The following is a 26,456-nucleotide window of genomic DNA, read 5'->3' on the forward strand; positions in this document are numbered from 1 at the left end:
CGCTGACGCAGCTTCGGTCCCAAGGTTTGTAAGACGACTGCAGCTCTAGCTACGCCATGTGGGCACCAATGACATGTTATATGCCCAGCAGCATGTCTCTGCCGGTGCGCTCTACGGCTTCAGCGCACCGGACGCTTTCCGGCCGATCTTCCAGCAACGCATTCGAGGATCTCCCCACACCGTGAATCATGCGGCGCAGCTCACTGCAAAAGGCAATTGCGGCGGGTCCCGAATCCCAGAACATTATGAAATTTTTCTACATCCATGTATTTACTTTTAAATCCTCTAAACGTGAAGATCAGCGACCTCGGCGATCTGGACCTTGCCCTCGTACTTGGACAGCGCACGAACGACCTCTCCGCCAGCGCCTACAGTTGATCACATGTTAGTAACGGACGCCATTGAAATACACAATGTACTCCAACTTACCGGTGAACTTGGCGACCTGCTCCGGTGCCCTGCCAATGAAAGTCTTGGGGTCGAGAAGGGTGTCAATCTCGTTAAGGATCTAACGAGTGTCAGCAGGATTTACTTACAGCTGCAAGTGGTCTACTTACCGGCTCGAAGAAGGGCGTCTGCTTGACACGCTCAATGAGGTCGTTCTGGCCACCCTCGCCCTTGACGACCTGGCTGGCCTGGTGGCTGAGCACACGGATCTCCTCGTGTGCGTCTTGCCTGCTGTAGCCCTTGGCAACCATGGCCATGATCAGGTTCTCGGTGGCCATGAAGGGAAGCTCCTGCATGACACGGCTGTTGATGACGTTGGGGTAGACGACCATGCCGGAGAAGATGTTATCCAGGAGGAGGGTGCACGCATCAGCCGTCAGGAACGCCTCGGGGAGCGTGATGCGGCGGTTGGCGCTGTCGTCGAGCGTACGCTCGAACCACTGCGCAGAGTAGGTGTGAAGGGCGTTCTGCGGCAGGGACTGGAGGTGGCGACCCAGACTGCACATGCGCTCAGAGCGCATGGGGTTGCGCTTGTAGGCCATGGCCGACGAGCCAATCTGGTCCTTCTCGAAAGGCTCCTCGAGCTCCTTGAAGGAAGCAAGGTGGCGGATGTCACCACCTATTCTCTCGCAGGTGGCACCAAAGGAACCAAGAACGTTGACAATGTCAGCATCAACCTTGCGGGAGTAGGTCTGAGAAGTAATGATAAAGGCATCACGGAAGCCGCTCTTCTGAGTGACGAGCTCATCGAGCCTCTCGACCTTCTCGTGGTTGCCGTTGAAGATCTGGAGGAAGGAGGCCTGGGTGCCGGTAGTTCCCTTGACACCACGGAACCTCATGTCATCACGAGCCCTCTCGAGGTTCTTCAGGTCCATCAGAAGATCCTGAATCCAAAGACATGCGCGCTTGCCAACCGTGGTCAATTGTGCCTGGAATCACCGCGTGAGCACTAGAGTAATTACAGCTCGGGGCCATGCTTACAGGTTGGAGGTGAGTGTAGGCCAGGCAGGGCAGAGCAGCGTGCTGCTGGGCAAACACGCTCAGCTTGTGGATCGCACCGCAGATCTTGTTGCAAAGCATGTCCAGGGCGTCGCGGTAGAGGATGAGGTCGGCGTTGTCGGTGACGTAGCAGGAGGTAGCACCCCTATAAAGCAGGTGATAAGTATAATGCTTTGGCAGGCCAGCGGTGGGGTTCAGCAGTCCATGATGACTCGATGGCCAAGTCAACTGCGACAAGGCTACGCCAAAGCTCTTTCGCACGTTTCGAGCTCTCGCTCACGAATGCTGCTATTTTGTAGAACCCGCACCGCCCTGATGTTTGAATTGTAACCGTACCAGTGGATAATGCCGGCAGCTGCGGGAGCAACGAGGCCGAAAGTGTGGACGTGGGCCATGACATCGTGCCTACGGCGCTTCTCCTCCTCGGCAGCAGTAGGGAACTCCTCGTCCTTGATGACCAGGTTCGCGCGCATCTGCTCGATGGCCTGGTCGGAGATGTCCAGGCCAAGCTCCTTCTCGGCCTCAGCGAGAGAGAGCCAGAGCTTGCGCCAGGTTGTGAAACGGGTGCGGGGCGAGAAGAGCTGCTTCATGGGCTCGCCTTATCGAGGGTCGTTGTCAGTACCATGACACGGCGAGCGGACGTTGGGGTTGTGCGGAGGGAAACATACTCGCATACCGCGAGTTGAGCCTGCGGAAGCATTACGATCAGTACTGCGTACGGAATCGGCGGCTGGGAGCTGCTTACGGGGTTTGGTAAATCTACAAGGCGGCCTCAGTTAGTGACTCAGGCCGGAAAGAGCGTACGCAGGTTGCGGCAGAAGACTCACGCTGTACTCAGTCATTGTGAAGGCTCTCCTGCAATGCACAAGGGGTGAAAGAGGGAATTGGGACACAATGCAAGAGAGGGGAGGGCGCAAAGTTCTTTTCGTGGCAGCGTGACTAGTAAAAGGGAAAAAGTGGTTGGTGGGGTCGCGCCGAGCAGCTCAAAATCTCCCGCCGCAATCTTCTCCGGATCGACGTCAGCGAGTCAGGCCGATCAGTGCCTGAGGCAGAAACTCCTCCGCCAGTCCTTGCAGGTGCCTGCGCACCTGGAAAATCTGAAGAGTCTAGATACGGTCTTCTAGAAGATATTTGCAATGAGAATCAGGCGTATCCTGCTACTCGTTCGAAATTTTCAAAATTTCCGTAATTTCGATGACTTTTGATGCTGTGCTGAGTGGCTGCAAAAGCTAGCACATGTCCGCCGATACCGCTGCTCCTGCATGTGTCTAGATCCCTTCCTGCCATGGGTCAGGGTATTCCAGACCCACTACCACACTGCAGCTCAAGATGGCTTGCATACCTGCTCATCAGCCCTCTATTATTTCATAGGCTACCATATTCTTTCTCTTCCTCGCGATTTATTTTACACCGGAACATGCAACATGCACTGATTCCCGCACTTTGAACGTATGACGGTGTGATTCAAATGCTTCATACCGTGATTTCTGCATGCGGCACAGTAGAAGGAATCTCAGCTGATCCCGAACTTCTGTTCCATGTTGCCGGGCGAATGAAAAAACAAAAGACTACACTCTGCAATCCTACCCAAGAAACAACGGTTTCAATTTATTTCCACCTCTCACGATGCTCGTCTAGGATTAGTAGAACACGAAGCGACATGGATGCGCCCACGGAGCGGATCTTCAAGCACCGCTGCACGATATGCATAACAGTATATGCCCGATGAAGATCAGCTGCATCATTCATCACACTCACATTCACATATCTCAATTGGCCGTGTTGCCCTGCGAAAATGTGCGTGGGTGTGAAGTCTTCCGTATCACGCACGAGCCTCCTCCCCTCCGCACAAGAACCTGTGGAGGGTCCGTCGGCGACGTCCGACAGCACTTTAAAAAATTATCTAACGCAACGCGCAACCCCGGACCGAGCCGCCTCCACGAAAGCTTGTGTTCATACGAACGACTCAGTGTCTGCGTATTCTTCCCGAGATATGTCCGGACTTTGGTTCCCAAATAGTCATCATGGCAGTGACGTCATGGTGTTGCTCTCAACCCAGATTCGAGTGTGGCCACACAAACACGTAGGTCTTGCCAGAAATCGCGCTTTCATCGCGCTTGATCATCAATAGAAGATTTCTAAAATGATTCATAACGCTCATTAGCCCAATGATTTGTGCTAATTGGCTGAATAGAGCCAACATGACTGCCGTAATTCACTCACTGAAAGTCACAAGCTTTTTTCCGTTTACTGCGTACTAAGAGAGACAGCCCATGATTACTAGTCTCTACTTATGATTACTAGCAAAGGCTTATACAGCATGTTCAGGTCGCATATTCTATTACAAACATCCTGCATATCCTTACCTCACTCCTCAACTTCCGGGATACCGACCGAGGGGCAGCTCTCCCTTCATCCTGACGTGATGGAAAGCCGCCTACAGAAGACCATAACAAAACCTGGGATTCCAGTTATATAAATATGGCAGCATCTTTAGCTGAATCGGTGAATCACAATCACTTCATCGCCTTCTCTTCTCACCATCCAATTCCACACATAACAACCCCACCAGCACACCACCCCACAATGCCCTCCACCACCACCATGCGCGCCATCGCCGCAACCGCTCGCGGCGGCCCCTCCGTAATCCAACCCATCACCCTCCCCGCCCCCTCCCCACCAACCTCTCACGGCCTACTCGTCCGCGTGCGCGCGACGTCCGTCAACCCGGTCGACACCAAGATCCGCGCAGGCACATACGACGACTACCAGGTGCCGGGCGACGCGGTGGCCTACTTCTCGCGGGCGCCGGCGCTGCCGCAAGTGCTGGGCTACGACGGCGCGGGCGAGGTCGAAGCGGTTGGGCCATCCGCAGCAGAGGCCGGATGGAAGGCGGGCGACCGCGTCTACTACAGCGGGGCGCCGAGCCGGCAGGGCGCGGACGCAGAGCTGCAGCTCGTGGATGCGCGCAGCGTGGCGAGGATGCCGGAAGCGCTGGATTGGGTCGAGGCTGCGGCGCTGCCGTTGACGTGGATCACGGCGTGGGAGGCGTTGGTGGAGCGGATGGAGATTAAGGAGGCGGAGAGGGCGGGCGTGTTGATTGTGAATGGTGCCGGAGGTGAGCTGGTCTTCTTGATTCTGTTCGGCATTTCTTCACTTGATTAGTTGAACACTGCTCCCGGTCTGGACGGGAGAGGGGCAACTCCGGACCGTTAGCAATGCGCAAGATGGACGAAGAGTGCTGACGAAATTGATCTCGTTTCGCAGGCGTTGGCTCGGTGGCCTCCCAGATCGCACGTCACGTCCTCCGCCTGCCGGTCGTTGTGACGACTACCTCCCGCGACGAGACGCGTCGCTTTAGCCTCTCGATGGGCGCTACGCACACGGTCAACCACCACGACGACCTACCCTCTCAGATCGCCGCGCTCAACCTGCCCGTCCCGATCAAGTACATCTTCATCACACACCGCACAGAGCAGTACCTTGGCCCCGCGGCTGCTATCTGCGCGCCCTTCGGCAAGGTCAGCAGCATCGTGCAGACCAAGGAGCTGCCTATGTACGAGACGGAGTGGATGGCCAAAAGCCTGACGTTTTCGTGGGTGCTGCTGGGCACGAAGCCGTGGTACGGCGTTGAACTGAACAGCCACGGACAGATCCTGGAGAAACTGCGGGAGCTGATCGATGCGGGCGTGGTGAAGACTCACCTCACGCAGCGGCTGCCGCTGACTGCAGAGGGCGTGCGCAAAGGCCATGAGCTGCTGGCGGAAGCCAAGGTGATTGGCAAGATTGGGCTCGGTGTGGAGGAAGGAGGCCTGAAGCCGGGAGAAGCATTCGCGTAATGGATCCTTCGGCTATATACTAGGAACGATTATTGTCTTGGCTGCTGGAGAAGCCAGTCGAAGAGGAGTAAGGATCTGCTGTAAGCCTTGTTCTATCCCAGATGCTTGGTTTGAGAAAACTTGATGACTGGTTGTTATCCGACTTCTCATTCGCTATGCAATTGGCACATTCGAGACGTATGATGCACCATCGCTTGCTGTAGGCAGTAATCTTCGAGTCTTTTTCGTGTTCGGTCTGATGGAAGGTCGTTTTCGTGTGGTCAACTTGTGGTTCCCACTTTTTTTCTCGCGCGCGATTACTTGATCAGAATGACTTCTCCTTTGAAAGCCAAACTGCCTACTTATCAATGATTGAAGGCAATACCTGCTCCTGGGTTGACATCTCGCATTGAATATGCATTCGAGTCGAGCCGTTTTTAATAACTGTAAGGCTGAAGTCTTTGGGCTTACGTTCAATAAGATCAAGCTTAGGCAGTGCAGGTTAGCGTTGGCCCCCAAGAACGGGTGTCATGCGCGCTTCATCAACGCTAGGAGATACTTCCGAAGCCCCATCCTCCCACAGATCGTCAGCGCTCTGTGATAGAAACAAATTCTCCTCCCCGTCGGCAGCATAATACTACGCACACCGTCGACTGCTGCCATCGGCTATTTGCCAAGCCCATCGTCTTACTGTGAAGTTACTGGCTCCATGCACTTTATCTGCAATCTTGACTTTCGGTTTGTACATGCGGGTAGACTTTGGATTGATGATGACGAAGGGGACCATTGTCGTTGCAGGTGCCAAGCCGGTACCCTGTGGGGGAAACAAAAACAAATCGCTTGTGCAACAGATGATGCAGTCAGCAGCTGGGAACCCTTACCCCTGCCGCTAATTCAAAACACGGAAGTGGTTTCCGGGAGGGAGAGGCTCCGTAGGGCGGGAATTGCAAGGGTGGGTTGGGTATGGATCTGAGAATTGATCGCAATCGCCAATCTGTATGACTCGTGTGGAGCGGACATCAGGCCATTTATTGGTTTAAGGCGTAAGGAACGGCTCACCTGTTTATACAGGGCAAAGCTCTGTAGCCGCGTTGACCGCGCACCCACGAGTCGTGAAGGGTAGCATCCAAGCTTTTTTTGTGCCTTGTCGCGTGGCCAGAGGCCCGCGCACGTAGGGCGAGTATATAGAGCCCCAATTGCCCCACCACATTCGCTGGCGATGCATTTGGGTCCCCTCCTCCTTCAAAATGCGTACCGGTACTTTTGACATGTAAAGCCTGCCCAAGCATGAAACTGACACGCGAGAATGCTATCCTTTCGTCTGTTCGTCAAGGAATAAGCAGCTATCCTCGTCTCTTACCACCACCGCCCGTGGATATCATGCTCCCGCCCTTTTTCCCCCTCATACCCAAGAACAGAGGTCGCAGCAGCAGGCACGACGACAGCAGCAGTTGGGACGGAAATACGTCATGCAGCAGCTTCTAGCGTGATCGAGCAAAGACAAAATTCTATCAACATGACGATGTGCATGCCTTGCCGCCGCACTCGTCATTGTGATGGACAGGATTCGGGCTAGCAGAGTCCGCTTCCTTCCCTCAACGGGAGCAGCCGCAACCCGCCCGCGTGCATAAGCGAGGGAAGAGAAGCTGGTTTCCATCAACAACACAACCGCCGTACGTTCACGATCCTCTTATTCCTCCTGCGTCTTCCCAGTGGATTTCGACTCTTCGATTTTATTTCTCGTCTCCTCTTTGCATATTGCTCTCGCTTCGATCGTCTCCGAATTTCTTTCGTCTCCATTCACCAAGGGGCGAGCAGATCTAACGCCGTTCCCGCTCTAGCCTGCACTACTCCGGTGCACTTGCTGTCGTTGGGAGCACTTTTAACTTCACGACAATGAGAAAATGCGGTTGCTGATGTCTTGTTCCTCTTGGGCTTGTAAACAGGTCAGCGCCAGCGCATGCCGATCGTCGACAAAAAGGCCAATTGCAGCGTCGGGTCAAAGCTTTGAGACGGTAATGCTCAGATCAGCAGCCAAGCAGCCCCAAAAGCGGAGGAAAAAGATGTCGATCTGACGTCGCGCGCGCATGCATGACAGCACCAGCCGACCCAACCCCTGGACCTCTGACGTCGTCGTTGCGAAGATGCTTGTCTTCGTCGGCGCCGCGACCTGTTCCGCCGCCATAAGAACACCGCCGTCCCATCAGCCCGCGGGGCACTGTCCGTCTCCGCCGCTGGGAACGCAGCTTGGAACCTCGACCATCGCGCTCAATCATGTGTGCGTTATTTGCATATTATCATTGTGACGCACGCCGTGGCGTTTCAACTAAAATACAAGAAGCCTGACCACGCCGCTTACGAATTGCTACCTCGCCGAACGCATAGCGAAGTTCGACGCTGAATGTTTCCAGTACTCCGTTTACCATCCAGCCAATAATGCTTTGGCTCATGCCATACCTGGTGCTGCCAGTATTTGTACTCCACTAACTCCATCCTAGGGCGACACAATGACCTCCCGTCATCAATCGGCATGTCGTAACATAACAAAAAGAAAACCCGGCAAGTTGCAGCACAAGACAATATGACCACCGTTTCCTGCGTCAACCTTGTGCTAAGGAAAGATGCGCGCAACACAAAGTTACGGCTGTTGGAGCATGTCCGCCCATGCCTCGTTCAGGACTCCGTCTGACGGCGTCGACCTCGACCGGAAGCTTCCCAGGTCGCTCACTTCCGTGCTGGCCCGCCTTGCCGACCTTTCGAAATCGACTGATCCTCGGCTTGGGAACATGCTAGGCCCCTGTCCAGAAAGACTGGCGCCTGGATGGGGGTACGGTATCGATTGTTGGTAATGCTCTTGCATAGCCACAGCGGGGTCTGCAGCTTGAGCGCGAACGCGGACTCTCTCGGCCTCGTTGCCGATAAACTCATTGATCGGTTGGTAACCGCAATCTGCGTGCTGGAAGATCAAGTTCTTCAGCTCGTACAGTGTTTTCTGCAGCATGTCCACTTCTGCGGCCAGGTACTTGTTCTTCGCCGAGAGATCTCTGCAATCATTGTCGAGCGAGACCATCCACTCCTTCTTCTTCTGGCGGCATTTGTGTGCAGCTACACGGTTCCTCTCCAAGAACTGGTCACGCTTGGCCTTCTCCTCCGGATCCAGATTCTCGTCGTCGACCGTCGTCACGGACTTTCTTCCCCGCTTCTTGGTTGGATTACCGGCACTGGCTTTGGACGATCGCTTGCGCTTGGTACCGGCTGCGGCTACCTCAACGGAGTCCTCTACCTTCACTTGGATCTCCCGGTCTTCGATTGAGTTCATGGGCGGTTTTGATTCGGTCGACTTGGGGGAGAGATCGTCAGGCGGCGTGATCTGCCCATGATGGCTACGTGTGTTCGGAAGCGAGGTAAACAACGCCTGCGGATTGAAGAAATCGCCCGGAATTTGGTTGTTTCCATCGAGAAGAGAAACATTGTCTCCTGACAGGACTCCAGGATGGACCGTGGTCTGCTCTAAGCTTTGACTGAACGAGGCAGGACTGGCAGGGTCGAAATCCATCGAATCCTGCTGAGGAGAGAAGGAGAACTTCATGTTGTTGGCGGACTCTTGGCCACCGCCGTTGATCGAAGGAAACGACAAAGCGGGGAAGCTTCCAAGGCTGTCCACACGGCCATGCGGAGGCCGGGTCTCGAAATCGTACTTGCTGTCGGCCATTCTGCCGATGCTGCGAGTTTTTGGGAGCTTGCAATAACTGGTGGGTTTCGCAGAGCCCACTTTCTTGTTTGCCTTGAGGGGTGCACGAGTTAAGATTGCGATAGCACGGTTCGGGCCAGTCGCTTCGCTTGGTGCTGTCGTTGTCGCTACAACAGTGTTGGGACGTTGGCGTTGGAATGCACTCAAGAGAGGCTGGAAGACGACCTCGGAACACAGGACGCGCGACAGCGGAATCCCGGGTCTTTTTGCTAACTGGAGCCGGGGAGTGTTCAGCGGCTATTGTGCAAGCAGCAGGGGCGATGATGGCGACGGGCGTTGCTCGGCGCTTCAAGGTAGGATCTGGCGGCAAGCGTGTCAACGTAACAGCTCCAGGGGTGGCGCAGCTGCTGGCGGGGTCCTGGCGATCGTGATGTGTGAAATGTGGAGGATGGCATGCGACTTACTCGTGGCCCGGATTCTCAAGGTGAGGCAGCACGTCAGAGTGCGACAGCGGCTGGGTTTGCGCAAAGACGACGGCTGGCGGATAGGCAGGCAAGCAAGAGGTGGCGAGGAGAGGGCGAGCGTAAGGAAGGGCGGTTGTGGCGCGGGCGGGGAACACGACCTAGCTGGCGGGAGAAGGGCTTAGTGCTGGCTCGGCGGGAGAGCCAGGTGCGCGGCTCAGGTGGTTTGCGCGAACTGGAACGAAGGTAACGGATGGCGATTGCGTCGAACAGCGTTTGTGGTAGTCGGAGGCCTTTCCGACAAACAGCAACCTGGTGGAAGAGTTGATGGATGGAAACCGGATGGGAATTGAAATTCCCCATGAAAACCGGATGCGAGTTTGGCAGCGGCGACCAGGATGCGGCCGCTAGGCCGGCGGTAGCGCGCCACCGCGCCTTCAGCATTCCCGATCGCCCTGCGAACTTCTGATCGAGCGCCCGACGATACCGACGCCAAATTACTCCCGATGAGCCCGAGCGAACAGCGCGCAGAGCTCGATGGCACGCCCCTTCTGGCCGCCGCGAAACCTGTCTGCCGCCCACAGCTGTGCATACCGCTGCCGCTTAGCGTCAAGCTGCATCGCCTTGCATCAGCCAAGGCAGTGCAGGCTGATCCTGTCCAGATCCGTCGTCGACAAACCGAAGCCTCTGCTCTCGCCGGCCGGCCGTACCTGGAGCAGCCCTGGGTGGCCTGAGCCCAGCCCTTCTCCGCGGCCCTCTCAGCCTTCACTTTGCCATGCCATTGGCCACGGACCCCGGAGGCCTCAATCTGTCCATTGCAAGCGGTCCAGCAGCTAACTCCCCCCGTCCAGGCGCCGCACCATGGCGGTTTCATTCGCTCGCATGCAAGTTTCCAGAACGCCTTACGTGTTTCAGGCGCAAATGGGAGAGGGTTGCCGTACGATCGCGCCGCTGACGAGTCGTTGGCCTGATCAGCACATTGCAGCAACCATCGCCTTTCGCAAACCGCTGATCTACCCCGCGGTCCCCGGGTAGAGTGGGCTGGTTTTGCGAAGGAAAGCTCAATGTCCCACAAGGCAAAGGCTGAGCCACATTAACTGCACCTTCTCGGAGCATACCGCACAGAGTCCAGCTTTGTTTGTTGCATACATAATGCATGGCCGTCCAGTGCCTTTGTGATTTCTGCATGCAGCCACCCACAGGCAATCATGTCTTCCATCGGTGGCGAAACTGCGTTTCCGCTTTCTGAAGCCAGTCCCGCAGGCAAATGATTATTAACCACAATGGTACCCGGGCGATGGTGATTTGCCCGGCAGACTCACCCGCAGGTCAGCGACATGCTTTAGCTCATGCTTAAACTGTCACGTTCCGTGGTGCGTACCTCTGGCCGTTGACCCGCCAGCCACGCACCCGCCACGGCAAGGGGGCCGTCCTGCAGATTGTGACTCAATCAACTCCGTGAATAATGAAGATGCTTGTCGCTCGAGGCAGCTCGGACCATATGTGGCTGTATCGCCACGTTGTACAGTGTTGGTTTATCTTCGGATGCTCTCGAAGCACAGCAACCGCAGCCAGCATCTGATGAGGTACGCAGCTGTACATAGGCGGGCGTAGATCATGAAAGCGGCCCACAAGAGCTAATGCACACAGCCAGCTGTAGGCGAGAGCGGAGGTCAGCAAAGGAAGGGTGATCGCTCAACCCAATCGTCATAGCCCTGCGCTCCGTCTTTGACGTTGCAAGACCCCAGCGAGGGATGTGCGCTCCGGTCTGGTTTTCGTGGCAACCAAGCTCGGCCCACGCTCATGCGGCATTCCGACTGGCCCTCTTCATCCTCTCGAGAAATTAGCTCCCGTGGTCGTCACGGCGGCTAGTTCTTTAGACCACAACACTTTTGTGCGGGGCACTCGGAGCTGTCCCGTTGCCCCCGCTCGGCTAAGATTCTCTTTGTCCGTTTTGGGCAACATAGCCTCGCTTCCGGCTTCACGCTCAGGCCACCCAGGCCCATGAACCCTGAACTCCGGCAGACACCGACTCGTCGTCCACCTTCCTAGAAACCACACCACGCCGCGTCCGGATCGCCCCTCCCCAGCGTCGCGGGGAAGTGAGGCACCGTCGATCCGTCCATCGCGTCTGCGCCCATGTCGACCACCACCACACTCATCGCAACCGCTGCCCCTGGCCTCTACGCGTCGCCCCATCATCTCTCGACCACGGCGTCCTCCTGTCCCGCCTGCGGCACGAATGTGCCTAGCCTATCGGAATCCTCGGAAAATGCGGCCCAGAGGCGGATAGTGGAGCTGGAGAACCAGGTGCGCATGTTGACGGAGAAGGCCTCGACAGCCGGTAAGCCCCTGCCGCTCATCGGCTCCAGCTCGCCTTTAGCTCGCATCTCACATCCTTGCAGTCGACAAGTTGGCAGACTACGAAGATGAACTGCGCCATCTGAGAGCCCTACAGGTGAAGGCCGCCGAGGCCTCTAGCGTTCTCAACTCCTCGCCCGCGACCCCCTCCGGAGACGGCAATAGGCCGCACACAGCCAACCCAGCTGGTTCCGCAGCCCGTTCCTCCCGCATTACCTCCCTCCTGGGCCGCCGCAAGTCATCCTCTTCCATCGCTGCCGGAATCCCTCCCGCTGGGACCGTCCCGCCGCTCCCTGGCGTCCCTTCACAAGAAGCAGAGCTCCGCAACGCTCTTGATAAAGAAAGGAGTCTGCGTCAGGAGGCTGAGGGAAAGGTGTCAGCCATGAGCAGCGAGATCGAGGAGCTCAGCGTTACGCTGTTCCAACAAGCCAACGAAATGGTTGCGGAAGAGCGTAAGGCTCGTGCCAAGCTCGAAGAGCGGGTCGAGATGCTAGAAAAGCGAGACAAAGACAAGAGGAGGCGGCTCGAGCGGCTAGAAACCGCAGTGCAACGTATCGAGCGGGTCCGTGGTCTCCTCGCACCTTGACACCACCCTGTTGGGAAAACGCCTCAAAGACTATCGGCTCAGTCCGCCGATGACTTGGCCAAGGACATCGCCCAAGGCGTATCCTCGACTCTACCTGGACCTCTTTCTCTAACCAACTGCCGGTGGAGCTTCCGTCATAAGGGCTTCATCAGGTATACGCAAATGTGCTGCGAGTCTTGACGATCAGTATCGTTGCTCATGCAGCCAGGTCTACGACCACCAGGATCAAAGCTCCTGGTCACACCCAGACCATCCCTCAAGGTGACCAACGTCGCCGGCAGAACGGCAATGCGGCCCACTTGGCGCCTTCGGATGTGATCCGATGTAACGGCCTCTTCGCCCACCGGGAATGACTCACCGAGATCGTTGGAGCTGGCCTCCACATCTCAGGGACGAGCGAGAAACATTCCCATTTCACCTGCTGTGATACATGTGTACGAGATCTGCACGCTGCTGATATTTCTGTGCAGGTAGGACACTGATGATCAGTGGATTGAGGTGTGCACATGGTTAAGCAGTTTTTGGCCGAAGCATCGCCTAAAAGATGTTGCCTCGAGATAGGCTGATGATAATGCGAGACGTACTTTCCGGGTATCATTTGCATCACGACGCGTACGACAGCGTCATACTTGTCTGAAAATTTGCTTGGATCTTCTGTTGGATGAGTAAACGAGTGGATTTGAAGCACACCGCTTGCAGACCGCTTCGGAAATGTCTCCGCTGAGTCAAGACAGGGGGAAACTCCATCCGTCCGATCTGCACGATAATCGCCACTACAGGCTTGCCGAGTGGGGGATGGGGCGACAGGGTTTTGAGCCAGTCCACCTGGAATTCCCCGAGGAACGTTCGATAAAACGACGTCACAGCCGGCGACACGTCATTCCAGTTTGACGTTAGGCATACCAATGTGATGTTCATAGTAGTCAGCTATGACCGACGGTGAGAACACCGGAGCTACACTCCTCCATCCTCTCTTGTTCTTTCGGTTTGGGCATGGCGTCATTGAGGAAAAACGCGTACTACGTAAATCTATCGAGTTGAGGTTACGTATGGAGACCGCCTCTTGTCGCTAAGTATTTCTACTTTGGCATGCATGCGTGCTTTTACTACGTCACCTTAAGAGTGCGCATTAGAATATACCGTTCAACTTGTTCACTTCGGTCGTCTACTCCGTACAACCGTGCGGATACCTGTGTCCTGCTAACCTTGGTGGTGCTGAGAGTTGCGACAGGATCAGAGCAAAGCCGTCTCCCCCCCTGTCGTCCTCCCATGCCACCTAATAGTCTTATCGCAGCTTATCTATTGGCTCAATATTGAACACCACGGTATGATACCGATTGGCGTCTGATAGCATTGACCGGAAAATCAGAGGACGGCGGCGGATCACTTGTACTACACAGTAGAGCTAAGATAGGTTACCTATCAGTCAAGTTATAACCTCAGCCATGCCTCGCATTTTCGTTGCTCCCACCCGCAGTGCTTCCTACCTCGCTCCTTCCGGAGACTTTCGCCATCGCGTGCCACTACTGGTTCCACCTCTTCAGTGTAACTGAATTGTCATGAGAAGTTCCGGTCGTGGCACTTTTCTCAGTTCTACGATGTTGATTCGTCCCATTCACCTACAGGTGGCTTACACGCAAAACTCCAGGCGACGACAGTGCGGCACGCTGGAAGACAATCTTCAGGACTATCTAATCAAGCACTAGACGCTTTCCAGAATTCATCACGTGGCGTTCCGTCTAGCCATATCAGGTATCTTGGGAAATTGCGATAGACTGCGGGGTAAGTTTCAAGCAGGTGTTCGCAGACATTTCGCGCAAATGACTGCATCCTTCACAGTGCAATCCCTCACGTCCATCCTAACGCACAGGTTTGTGGGGGGAACGTCGTCTCCTGATTTCAAATCTCGATGAAGCTCGATCCAAGCGCAAAGGAGACATGATGAAGCCCCCTTCAATCCCGCGGCAAGCGGGCAGTCGAGGGGTTATATTGCGCACGAGCGCCTATGATCTACAGAGCTTGGATAGTGAGCCACAAGCAATTTACAGAGACCCCTCTAGTTCTTGTTGCTAGGTTTGATGCTAACCATGGCTACTCCTCTCCGCCACCAGCGGCGGTGCAACGGGACAAGGCCGTTCGCAATTACCTTCAGACCGGCGGCGCGAGTGATCGGCAGCCGAAAGGACGCGGAGAAGCGCTCATCCAGGAACCGCCGCTTCGGAGGCTAATGATCGGCCTGCTCTGGCGAGGAAGACCCTGACGGTTATGAAGTCGATCTCGGAGATGCAGCGCCGGCGGTGGTGGCCGCTGCTGCTCCATTACCCTTTTGCCAACCACCACGAAATTCGCGCATATGGCAAACGCCATCATCAGATGACAAGGGGGAGCTGACGAAGAGTCCACCCTTCGATCTCGGACCCTCGGCGCTCTGATCTGCAGGACGACAGTGCCTCGGTCGAGCAGCGGGAAACCGGGTGGTTGCGTAGTTCCCCTTTGCTCTGGCTTTTTTCCAATACTTTGCCCACGGCCTGCTTTCAGCTAGCAGACGCGCCGCAGGAATCCAATGGACGGGAATGCCGAAAGGGGTGGCACGCGCGGCGGCGAGTGGTTGGAATTCAGGCGGGCGCCGTGTATAGTGGCATTGGCTGCAGGAATGCGGCTCGGGTTCTGCACGTCAGCTGGCAACCACATGGACGAGGTGGCGGGCGGAGCCCAATGCAGCCTGGAGGATGCGATGGGAGGCAACAAGCAAGGCAGGCAGGCGGCCAGGGGCAGGGACGCGAAAACATCGAGGTTGGTCGTCATTAATTGCGGTCATCTGACGGATCCTCCACAGCGGGTTTGGGACGTGTGCAGGCGTCGCGGCGGTGGTTGAGGACAGGCCGGCAAGGCATCCCCGCAGGCGGCCCTTCCCTCTACTGCAGGACCTGGCGCGGAGCCGAGGGCGGGGACTAGCGTCGATGCCAAATTTCCCCAGGCCTGGCCACGCGGCCTGGCGTAGCTAAGATCTCCCTCAGTCAAACCCCGTCAGCGCTGCCGCCGCCCAAATGGCCCGTTTTCTTTACGTATGCCTTGGATTTAAGCGTCCGATCCCTGTGTGGCTTGATGCTCGGCCCCTCACTGCGCCATCGCCGCTGCCGCAACTCATGCGGTCAGCTGCAGGGGTCGAGACGCCTGACAGGAAAATACATATCCTCCTCCTCCCGCCGACCAGAGTGGGCCCTTCACCGCCGTATCTGCCTCCCGCACTCCGTACCAACACCAGGCTACTTATCGGCAGCTACTCGGGGTCCGACCAACACGACCTCAGCCACAGTGGCAACTCTCCGCTTCCGGCGCTTGTACCAGTACCCAGGTTCATATAAAACCAGCCGCCCTTGCTTCCTCGGATTCTTGGCGTCTCATCACCGTGACACCGCATTCCTGGCCTCACCTCGCACTACATAACAAACTCTTCGCTGCTCCCAAGCCTGCCAACACCAACTATCAACCACCCAAGAGGAGGACATCCAGAATCACACACAATGGCTGCTCTCGGAAGAAGACTATCCAAGGTACACAATCTCACCGTCATCATGAACCCTCCGCCGCTGACACTCTCCTCCAGCGCCTGAGCTTGTTCTCTACTAGGCGCAGATCCACCGCTGAGTCTGTGGTATCATACTCGAGCTTGTCGACCTCGCTCTCCGAGGTGCCAGCTGAGAACGATGAGCGCTTCGACAAGGACCTGTGGCTCGCCGCACAGATTGGCATGAAGGATTCGCGCTTGGACCTACCGCGCGGTGGCCTGCCCAAGGCCGACGAGGAGTGGTTCGATGCGCTGGACGAGGAGACGGCCAACTGGGCGCCCGAAGTCTTCTACCGCGGCCTGGACATCTCGATCCGGGACTATCTGGAGGCCGAGGCCGACCTGGTGGAGATGCTGCACGACACCGACGCCAACGGCGTGCCGTGGTGCACCAAGGATTGGACCTACACCGTGACCATTCAGACCCGCTACATCCACGAGCGCCTGCGCCGGAGCTTCGACTGGCTGGGCGACGAGGAGGAGTTGCAACGGCGCGGCATCCCGTCCTGGTTCGTCGAGGACGGGCTGAGCGGGTGGATGGAGAGCCGTGCCCGCGAGATGCGCGAAAACCCCGAGTTCTGCAAGTACACCAGGAAGGAGCCGCGGGCCTGGGTCACCCGCACACAGGAGAAGCGCATCGATTCCTTCCACGCCGACCTGGACGAGAAGCACCAGGCCCAACAAGGACTCCAGCGTTACCAGGACGTCCCCGACAACCAGCTGGACGAGAAGCACGAGGAGTACTGAGGGGGTGGACCAATTGCGGTTAACGGAGAGCCGGTTTGCTCTTGGCACGTTTCGGCAAGCCAGCGCTGATTACATCCGACTGGCGGCCAATCTATTTCGCTCAAAACCCTCGAATCGAGCCCGCTCCAGCTTATGCCGCAAGCTGAGCCCCATCGTGCGCGCGGCACATGGAAGCGTCCAGGCCTTTTACCCGGGCCTCGGGCCGCCTGGACCGCCGTGGGCTCTGAGAGCGCGCATGTGCGCTACTCACACGCTCGATCTCGATGTTGCCGCTTGGGGCACTTTCCGTTGTTTCATTTAATCTGAAAAGCATCTTCCTTTTTTTCCTCTTCCTGTAACCATATACCCTTTCAACTGCCACAACGGCGTTTCATTGTTTCAAGCAAGAGGTCGGGCAGAGGGGAAGAGAAGTCGTCGCTTGCCATCATACATGCATTTGCAGGGGACGGAGCATAGGAGCGGCATCCTGCGGGAAAACTCGCGGTCCAGGTTGGGTTGGGGGCGCGATTGGTGCATCGGCGCCGGGTGGCGCCATTTTTTCTCCTCTTTATTCTGAACCCAACGATTCCGTGCCGCTGGTACATCAGCGAACCGAAGAGAAAGACAGTCGACGTTGTTCCATTTTGCATTTGGGCTACGGGTGTGGCTTGGGCTCTCAGCCAGCCAAAAAAGCAAATTCCAGTTTAGTTCCGGAAATGCCGCCGGTCGGGCGCGGCTTTCTGAAGAGAAGGAGGATTGTTGTTTCAGTCTAGGATGTACTTGGCTCTACTTTCAATTCTTGTATAGCCAGTATTGTTATACCCCCTACGAATATGATTCATGCATCTATCCAATCACGCACCTTGTTCACTCTGCTATATGTCTCGCACCTTAATCTGGCACGTCACTGGTAGATGGCGGGTTATAGTGAAACTGCATCAGATTATTACAGGCGTAGCGCGGCAATTAGTGACGGGAACCCTCTGGATGTCGTCGCGTCTCGACTTGCGATCCCAAGCAGACGCCCTGCGGCAAGGCGTGCCGAGGCAAGTGGTTCTCGTTGCAGCTGCAGCCGCCCCCGCATTACTCGGGCGCATGTGCATCGTGTTGCAGCAGCTGCGTCTATTTTTTATTTTATTTTTTTTGGCTCGATTTGCTACGCCGCAATATAGTTGTTCGGTTGCACCGCCGCCGGGCAACCGCCCGCTGTTTCTTTGGTTCCGATCATTGCAAAAATAGAGAGCATGTTTCCCTTCGTGTCAGCAGTTGCCTTCTTCTCCACCGCTCTCTATCATAGTTGTTGTGAGACAAAATACTCGCGCCCGCGCCTCTCGTATAGACATGGGCCACGGGACCCGCCGACGCGTATGCTGCGATCCTCCACTTGCCCTTTCAGGATCCCCCAGTCGCCCATCTTCTGGGAACCACACGTCATGGGTAGCATGGCTGGAAGATGGTTTATCTTTTTTTTTTGCGGTGAGATTCAGCTCTCTGATTCCAGCCTTACGGCCGTTGGTTTCGTGGTAGCATTTTATGCTATGGGATGACCACTCTTGGAGAGGCTTATTTTCTTAGTGAGATCTGGTCAGAGTCAATGCCTGTCAGCTTTGCGAACCCCGGATATTCACAGCGATACGGATGACGATCTTGACGTCAACACCTGTTGTTGTTTCATGCACTGCTGCGCAGAGCACGGACGGCACAACCGACAACAACACCGTTTTTTTTGAGCAGGACAAGGGGGGGTTGTGTCAGAGGGGCCGGCCCGGGCTGGGCAGGCGATCAGTGGGGGCGAATACGGGCCGCTACTGACTCTCTAAACAGCACAATGCCTACAAGCGTCCAGCCATCCCGTCCACATACGGCACTGATGCGAGAGTCTGGAAGTTTTTTTTTGCATCTTGAGTCTTGACAACACATCTTCAGCACCACAAAACGACGCGCGGCAGGTGGCAATTTGGAATGGGGCAGCCCAGCCAGCCCACCAGTTCGCCAGCTGAGGCTTTCTCTCAGCCTCTCTCTCTCCCCACGTCCCCCCTCCATCAGCTCAGCCGCTCGACAGCCGAGAGTCCCCACACCATCCCAACGCCTATCGGCTGAGAGATAAAAAAAAAAAATCAGACTCACCGGACCCGCAGCCTGGACCTCCCCGGTCACCGACGCCAGGCAGCAAGGCAGGCGGGCGTCGCTTCGCCTTTTCGCTCCTCCCTTACTCCTTGGGGAAACAGCAGAGCAACAAGAGGCCGCACAGCCGCAGGATTCTGGGCGCCACCGGCGCGGGCTCTCTGCCCATGTGGTGCGCGGCTCCCTTTGAGGCGCTGTGTGGGTGGGGAATGGTGGCTTGGGGTCGCGCGCGCCTTTTTCACGTTCTCGAGCGTGGGTTTGGTGGTTCGAGGGGGCTGAAACCAAGCGTTTGGTACCGGCGGTTGGTTTGCGTTGTGGCGAGAGCAGCGGAGGCGGGACTTGCCACATACGGGCTCGGAGAAGAGCGGGAAAAGACGGCGAGAGATGTGTGTGCTTCTTCTGTCACGGAGTTGCACTGGTTTGTGTGCTGCAATTAACTTTCGGCTGTCAGTCGCGGGACCATCACGGCACCGGCATCGCTTCGCTGGCATTCAACAGCCTCCGATCATCGCGAGATCTAGAGTTTGAAAAGTAAATCGGGCCCGATATTGTGCCACAGTCACAGGCAGTAAGATTCTTTGAGATTTGCCAATTGGCTGACATGCAAGGCGCATTCGGCCGCCTTCGAGGCGCCGACATACCAAGGCATAACCTCCCTTTCGCGTGACTGCCTGGCTGCTCGCATTTGGGAGTCGTTCCAAGAAGTCGCGAGGCTGAGGCTGGCTCGATGGTAACAGAGAGTCAGTGGATGCACAGCTGACTGATGCTTTGCGTTACCTTAAGACATGATCTAAAAATCCATCACCATGAGGTACACTTAGCTCAGCCATGAACATTGTCTCGCGGGTGCAAGCAGGTTGCGCAGAAGTGGAGTTTGGTTTCAGGCAGGTGAAAATTCTACCACAAGGCAGTGCGCTGCTGCGGGGCCGCATAGTAGGCTTCCGAAAACTAGCTTTACTGAAGAGTTTCTTTATTTAATCCACCAGTATCCTGTCTGAAAGTTTGCCTTAAGGTAGCAGATCCATGCAGTTGTTGATGGCACCAGACACCCTTTTCGTTATTTTTAAGCTACATTAGTCAGATCTCTACGTAGACATCCATGAAGCCATCAGCTATGGTGGTGGACGAAAGGGACATTAGCACAAAGCTCACATACCTTGTAGTAAAGTCTGGTTAAGTTCATTCCAGGCAGCCATTAACCACGAATCTGTTTAAGTCATGGTATGGTGGTTTATTAGTCGACGGGCTTTTCCCTTGTCGTGACTGCTCCGAGAGGACAAGGCAAAAGTAGGCCCAGGACGAAGATTTCATGGATTCTTGAGTACGGCCTGCTAAAGCCAGCTGTCGAACACTGAAGAGGCCGACTGCTACCCCAGGCCTCACAGCCTTAGACACAGCTTATGAGCGTCTCACTTGCCCTGCGCTGTCTGTGAAAGATTGCCATGACCGATCTGCTCAGACAATTGAAGATGACCTAGGATCATTTTAATTAATTCTGCGTGACATGTGATTTCGCACATTCATGCAAGGGACTTAGTCGAAGCTTCACGCAATCTCATTCGTAAATTGAAAACTGTTAATCCAATACAAATGTGGAACGCCATGCAATGCTAAGACAGTTGTTAATCTGGAAAAGCATCGAGAAAAAGATAAAATACAGGCAAGGATAAACAGCCTCTCCGACTTTCACCATTCAAGTAAAAGTCATCATTTCCTCTCACCCTGTCAACCTCTGCCTTTCCTCATTCTTTCCATCAGCCCTCCCACCGTCCTGCGAATCCATCTCATCGTCGCTCCACTTGTCGTCGTCACCTACCGCAAAGATCGTGTCACCATCAAGGCTTTCCCTTGTAAGGTTCGATGGTCTCTGGGGTTTAGGCGCCGGAAGAGGAGACTCGGTACGATCCGGACCAGAGGGAGTGCTGCGGGTGGGAGCAGGGTCATAAGCAGGCGGATCGTTCAGTCCACGTTCTTCGTCGTCTAGAGAATCGCGAATGGAGGCAATCTCGAAACCTTCGTCGTCTTGTGCGATCTGTATGCATGTTATTATCGGTGGCTCTTCGTTCGCGGCTCAATAGGTGAAAACTTACCTCGTCACTCATGGCGAAGCGGCGGTTGTTCGCCGTCGGTCTCCAGAGGTAGGCAACAAAGCACACATCCGCGAGGTAGACCAAGTTGAGCCAACCGTCCAACACGAACCAACGGGTCTGCCAGTGAGTAGGAGCAAAGTCCGGATCGCCGGCGCCAGCGAAGGCAAACGAGTTGAAGAAAAAGAATCCGAAGATGACAAGGATGCTGCCAAGAATGCACCACCAGAGTCTCTTGTACATGAGGAACTTGACGCGCTGCTTGCGGTCGACGAGATCCTTCATCGTGAAGTTCAACGAGTTAAGCGTCCAAATATAGAAGGCCGTGAGAGTTGCAGAGAGAGGCAGAATAACCAGGAGGACCAGCGGACCAGCGTCATCAGGACGGATCGTCAACGAAGCAATGGCATAGATGACACCAAAGACGAAGTGGGCTACAGCAAGCCAGCGGACCCAGATCATGGTCTTGCCGAGCGTGTGCTTGACCACACCGTAACCCATGCAAACAATGAGGAGCAGAAAGAAGGAAAATGAGTTTCGGCCTGCATTGAGGATGGATACAATGATCATGAAGACCTTGTTTCCAACGTTGTTGCCATGGCGGTTCTGGTAGTCGTAGAATCCCCAGGTCATAAGCATTTCCACGACGAGGAACACGATGATGGCGGTGATGTAGTTTTGGACGGCCAGGATGTCTGAGCGGTGCTGGAAGTAGAGGAATCCCCAGAAGACGCCAATGACGGCGTAGACAATAGCCATGCCTCCGTAGAAAGGCAACTTCGCAATCTGGGCGGCCGGAAGCTCGCCGTATGCATTCCTAAACTCGGCAATGGCCCTGTATTCCTGGCCTTCCTGGGCGAACGTCTCGACGCAGTAGTATCCGGTCTTTTGAATGGGGTAGTTCACGGCCAGGCGGTTCTTTTGCGCGATGTGGATGGCCTCGGTGCGAATGACGCGCTGCGAGGTCTTCTCGGCGTCGTCGGCAATGATGAACTGGCCGAGGTGAGTAGCGTTGCAGTAATGCTGTGCTACGGCATCATCGTCGCAGATGTATTTCCTCTGGCATTGGATCAGCTCCCCGGTCTCTCACCTGATGGCGGCGCAACTCACGTCCATGTAGTCCGCATCCGAAGGCTTGCCTAGCAAGTCCTTGTCCTGCCATTCGAAGATCAGGAGGCTAACGATGGGGTCCTCCCCCTTCTCGACGGCGATGTCATCCTTGAGGAACTTCACGAGGATGAAAGGGTCGACGCTACCGCCCCACGACTTCTTGCTATACATGCCCGAACATTGCTGGCGGTTCTCGTCCGTCTCGTCCTGTCCAAGTCAGCAAGGCTCGCGAACAAGGATCCAGGCCACATCATACAAGCTGGATTTCGATGGCGTTGGCAAGTAGCGCTGACAACAGCAGCCCGAAGGCGAGCGCCCATTTCATGGTTGCGGGAGACCGGGCTGAAGCCGATCAACAGGCGGGAGTCGATGGGAGCGCGGCCGGAGGCGAGCGGGTTCGCAGGAGCTGGGTCGGAGGAGTGGCGCGGCCACAGTTCACATGCCGCGATGGGCGCAGCTCGAAAGGGTGGCGGTGTTGGAATGTGGTTGCTCTGAGGCAGCTATCCGCGTAAGCATGCGCTGGAGGTGCGCGCAAGCTGTCCCGTTGCGACGCCGCACATCCCCCGGGCCGCCAAGCTCCGTCCCTTGGAAACTTAGCCGCTGCTCCGAATTATTTATTTCTCCACCAACTCGTCATCCGCGCCTCCTCTCTACTGTGCCCCACTATGCCCGGCAAGCACGTCGATAGCGACCCATCGGCCGCCGGCCGTCCGTGCCAAAGATGTCGCATTTCTGAGGCGTCAATCATCGTGCGCAGCGAGCCTCTTTGCAGGTACGCAGCTCTGACGCAGACGCAGATTGCCTGGCTTACTCTTTGCTAGGGATTGCTTCATGAAGTACGTAAATACTAAGGCCATTAAGCGCATGGAATCCTATGCCTATTACGTCAAGAACCGCTCTGCCAACGAAGAGCGAAAGCTGCTCCTCCCCGTCTCTTTTGGAGTATCCTCCGTTACGCTGCTGTACCTTCTAGACGAACACTTGAAGAGGCAAACGGCCAAGAGTGGTCGCACTGGATACGCATTGCACATCTTGTTCGTAGACACGGCCGCCGTGGAGAAGGACGTTCCCGAAGCAGGTATGCTGGATAAGCTAAAGGAAGCATTTCCTGGCTATGAGTACAGTAGTGTCGCGCTCGCCGACATCTTCGAGAGCAGCGACGCCAAGGAAGTCCTGCAGGAAATCCCTGAAGTGGCGTCTGCAGAGACGGCAGGCGAGGCTGGAACGCCGCAAGAGAGACTGGAGCGTCTAGTTCTTTCTCTGCCCTCTGCAACCTCACGGTCGGACGTCATTACCAGGCTCAAAGTCAGGGCCATTGTAAAGTTTGCGCAGAACCATGGTTGTAAGGGCATCGTGTGGGGTGACAGTACCACGAAGATTGCGGAGAAGACACTGGCCGAGACCGCCAAAGGACGTGGCTTCTCATTGCCCTGGCAGGTATCGGACGGCATGTCGCCCTTCGGCATCACCTTCAACTATCCGCTCCGCGATCTGCTTAAGAAGGAATTGGTAGCTCACGCGAAGGTTACTGCTCCACCGTTGACAGATTTGATCCACGCGGAGAAACCAACCCAGGTCTCAGCCAGCGCGAAGAACAACACAATCGATGACCTAATGAAGCAGTATTTCGAATCTGTGGAACAGGACTATCCTAGTATTGTGGCGAATGTCGTTCGCACATCAAGCAAGCTCGAGCCCGCCACAACAGAGGATGACAGATGCCAGTTATGCAACATGCCGGTAGCCGGAGCACGGTTTGGCATTCACGGTTGGGGCGGTGACCAACAAGACGCCGCATCCATGCTGCCAGAGGGAGGGCGTCTCTGTTACGGCTGCACAAGAGCAGCGCCGCAGTCGGCAAGCTTGTTTCCTTGAGGCACAGCCAGCTGGCGGTTACAATGCACAGACTCTTGTACCGATGGCACTTGAGAAACTCGTTCTGGTGTTAACCGAATGCGGCACGGTTGCTGGCGATTCAGGCGACGCGCCAGCGTCTGCGCGGCATTGGCGAGCCCGGCGCTTAAACATGCCCACATGCAGGTGGAGCCTCCTTCACAACCACGGCGCTTAACGGCCCCTATTGCTCCTTTAGGGAATCTATGTTTGCAAATTCCAACCGCTTCAGGAACAGTTCTCTTAAAATGGTCATCCCGTTCCTGCTTGACCCATACGATCGGGTCTTCGATTGCAAGCGCCCTCACGCCTCGCAGATCACTTGGCAACGGGAGCCACCAATGGCACAGCGTTACGCTTGCATCTTCGTTAGTTCAGCTCGAGCAACCGTTTCAGAATCTCAAGGAGAACCGGCGGTTGCGTGGCTGCTCGAACTTAAAGCTCAGACCTGGCTGCTTCTGCACTGCAGGAGCAGGGTGCATGCTGCGCATGTTAATTGTCGTTCCTTTCTTTGCCTCTAATGTCTACTCTCCTTGTAACGTATCTCCTTCTTCGGCAAAGCCATGCTTTGCCCGTCATTGTCGTGAAGCAGCAGTCGGACACCGTTGACTCTACCGTCGACTCAGCGTGGGTATCATCTCCAAACGTACGCGGGACGTACGGCCTGATCCTCGGCTGTCTGGCAACTTCATTTCTGTCCGCCTGGATCGCATGGCATCCCAACTTCAACCCTGGGAGGTCCCAGGTCAAGCTTCTCTTCGAGCGCCTGCTATGGATTGTAGCTGTCATGGCTGCACCAGAGATCGTTCTTATCTCTGTCTGGTCACAAAGATGCGCTGCACGAAAGCTTCGAGAGGAGATCAATGAGCTGGGCCAGCGAGCGTATGACGCCGAAGACATTGACACAGCCGTACGTTCCTATGAGGAGCATCTCCAGGACAAGGTAAGTTGGGTTCACCGAAGAAATGGTCAAGACTGACGCGTTCTCTAGCGAATGTCCACTTGGAAGCCCTCCAATTTGCCTAGACGGCTCTCAGCACCAGTCCTTAACGCTTCTAAGCTCTCTGTAGCATCTCTACGGTCTTTCAATGCGTTTCAACAGCCCAATCCCAGCCATCCCTCCCCAAGCATCTATTCCCATTCGGATAGCCGCTCTGAGACCATGGTCTCATCTGATTCCACCCACTCCCGAACCTCAAGCCGGGGGTCCGAATCAACGATTAACAAAACTATCTTCTCCCCCTGGACTCTCAATGACGCCTTCCTGGCGGCCTCCGGCGTTTTCACTGTTGACTCGTCAACCTTCTGGACGACCGATACCCTTACCTTTACCCCCGCCGGTATACTCGATCTCGCCCGCGCCGGCCTTCTTCCCCCCACTCGTCCCTCCACCCACACAGACAAAAGCAAACGCGACATCATTGCCATCTTCCTTGTCGGCATTCAATGTCTTTGGTTTATGGCTCAATTTTTTGCTCGTCTCTCCCACCAGCTTCCCGTCACTCTCCTCGAAATCACCACCATCACCCATCTCCTCTGCACCCTCGCCATCGCCACCACCTGGGCCCGCAAGCCCTGGAACGCAGCCAGCAGCACCCCGCTCCTCTGCGACCACGAGCGCCTGACCGACCTCGCCGCCCTCTTCGCCATCGACCCGCACATCTCGCACACGCTCAACCAGGACAAGAACCGGCTCGTTTACCCGATCGACATCACCGAGGCGACCGAGGCGCTCTCCAACGCCTCCTTCTCGCCGCGCACCCTCTCGCACAAGTCGAAGCGCGACTCATCGTGGCAGCTCACCGAGGACGGCCACGCCAAAGTCGCCGAGCTGCACGTCCGCGCCTGCCGCGCCCTCGAGCACCTGCGCCGCCGCCACCGCGCCCTCGTCATCGGCAGCCCCGTCGGCCAGAGCCCCCCGCCGCCCAGCCTGCGCTTCGTCGAGCCCCGCGTCGTCGCCCGCGGCCGGAGCGAGTGGAGGGTCGAGGCGTGGGACGCGCTGATGGGGAAGGGGGGAGACGTCTCTGCTGTTGTCGCTACTGCTACCGACGACCCTGGCTATGCTCGGCGCGCTGTTTTCGCTGTTGTTGCGCCGGCTGCTGTGGCTGCGGCGCTGCTGGGCGCCGTGGTGATGGGCGTGTCGTGCGCGTCTTCTGCTGGCTTCTTCCCGACGGACGTCGAGAGGTTGCTGTGGAGGGTGGCGGGGCTCGTCGTCATCGGAGTTGCTGTTGCTCTCGTGACGTGTGGAGGTGCATGGGGTCGGTGGATGGGAGCAGGCGGTGTGCCGTGGAAGAAGAGGGCTGTTTACGCGGCCGGTGGAGTTTTGGGCGCGCTGTACGTGGTTGCGAAGGTGTTTGTTCTGATTGAGGTGTTTGCGAGTTTGAGAGCGCCGTCGGAGGGGATATATGAGGATGTGGCGGGTGTGCGGTGGGTGCCGCATGTAGGGTGGTGATGTCACGTATGCGGGACGTCTTTTCTACCATGTATTTTTTTTTTCTTCTTTTGGGGTGTATCTGAGCGGCCATTGGCTGGAAATGTGGCAAATGAGCGGGGTTGGACGATTAAATGGGTACTCGAGTTTTGGG

At 56.1% G+C, this 26,456-nt stretch overlaps 7 protein-coding genes across 7 annotated transcripts; 4 read left to right on the forward strand and 3 right to left on the reverse strand.

The window, feature by feature from the left end:
• Nucleotides 1–285: 285 nt before the first annotated feature.
• Nucleotides 286–2,288, reverse strand: LTHEOB_9645 (Adenylosuccinate lyase; the record flags this gene model as incomplete). Its single annotated transcript, XM_035519255.1, has 8 exons — nucleotides 286–368; nucleotides 430–508; nucleotides 558–1,376; nucleotides 1,429–1,591; nucleotides 1,783–2,044; nucleotides 2,115–2,134; nucleotides 2,192–2,205; nucleotides 2,274–2,288. The coding sequence occupies 8 exons, from the start codon at nucleotides 2,286–2,288 to the stop codon at nucleotides 286–288; spliced, it is 1,455 nt and encodes a 484-aa protein (XP_035368534.1).
• A 1,744-nt stretch (nucleotides 2,289–4,032) lies between these two features.
• Nucleotides 4,033–5,285, forward strand: LTHEOB_9646 (Quinone oxidoreductase; the record flags this gene model as incomplete). Its single annotated transcript, XM_035519256.1, has 2 exons — nucleotides 4,033–4,564; nucleotides 4,714–5,285. 2 exons carry the CDS (start codon nucleotides 4,033–4,035, stop codon nucleotides 5,283–5,285), a joined length of 1,104 nt encoding a protein of 367 aa, XP_035368535.1.
• Nucleotides 5,286–7,902: 2,617 nt separating this feature from the next.
• LTHEOB_9647 (BZIP transcription factor) lies at nucleotides 7,903–8,976 on the reverse strand (the record flags this gene model as incomplete). Its single annotated transcript, XM_035519257.1, has 1 exon — nucleotides 7,903–8,976. The coding sequence occupies one exon, from the start codon at nucleotides 8,974–8,976 to the stop codon at nucleotides 7,903–7,905; it is 1,074 nt and encodes a 357-aa protein (XP_035368536.1).
• A 2,579-nt stretch (nucleotides 8,977–11,555) lies between these two features.
• LTHEOB_9648 (Ribosomal protein l32 protein) lies at nucleotides 11,556–12,716 on the forward strand (the record flags this gene model as incomplete). The annotated part of the gene is made up of 4 exons (XM_035519258.1): nucleotides 11,556–11,760; nucleotides 11,822–12,339; nucleotides 12,406–12,515; nucleotides 12,572–12,716. 4 exons carry the CDS (start codon nucleotides 11,556–11,558, stop codon nucleotides 12,714–12,716), a joined length of 978 nt encoding a protein of 325 aa, XP_035368537.1.
• Nucleotides 12,717–15,887: 3,171 nt separating this feature from the next.
• LTHEOB_9649 (uncharacterized protein) lies at nucleotides 15,888–16,678 on the forward strand (the record flags this gene model as incomplete). Its single annotated transcript, XM_035519259.1, has 2 exons — nucleotides 15,888–15,917; nucleotides 15,971–16,678. The coding sequence occupies 2 exons, from the start codon at nucleotides 15,888–15,890 to the stop codon at nucleotides 16,676–16,678; spliced, it is 738 nt and encodes a 245-aa protein (XP_035368538.1).
• A 3,820-nt stretch (nucleotides 16,679–20,498) lies between these two features.
• Nucleotides 20,499–22,303, reverse strand: LTHEOB_9650 (Integral membrane protein; the record flags this gene model as incomplete). Its single annotated transcript, XM_035519261.1, has 4 exons — nucleotides 20,499–20,813; nucleotides 20,872–21,927; nucleotides 21,979–22,185; nucleotides 22,235–22,303. 4 exons carry the CDS (start codon nucleotides 22,301–22,303, stop codon nucleotides 20,499–20,501), a joined length of 1,647 nt encoding a protein of 548 aa, XP_035368539.1.
• Nucleotides 22,304–22,643: 340 nt separating this feature from the next.
• On the forward strand, nucleotides 22,644–26,323 carry LTHEOB_9651 (Thiouridylase cytoplasmic subunit 2; the record flags this gene model as incomplete). The annotated part of the gene is made up of 4 exons (XM_035519262.1): nucleotides 22,644–22,750; nucleotides 22,800–23,732; nucleotides 24,433–24,814; nucleotides 24,863–26,323. The coding sequence occupies 4 exons, from the start codon at nucleotides 22,644–22,646 to the stop codon at nucleotides 26,321–26,323; spliced, it is 2,883 nt and encodes a 960-aa protein (XP_035368540.1).
• Between the last annotated feature and the right edge of the window lie 133 nt (nucleotides 26,324–26,456).

Source organism: Lasiodiplodia theobromae (assembly GCF_012971845.1).
Source record: "Lasiodiplodia theobromae strain AM2As chromosome Unknown scaffold_33, whole genome shotgun sequence".
NCBI lineage: Eukaryota > Fungi > Ascomycota > Dothideomycetes > Botryosphaeriales > Botryosphaeriaceae > Lasiodiplodia > Lasiodiplodia theobromae.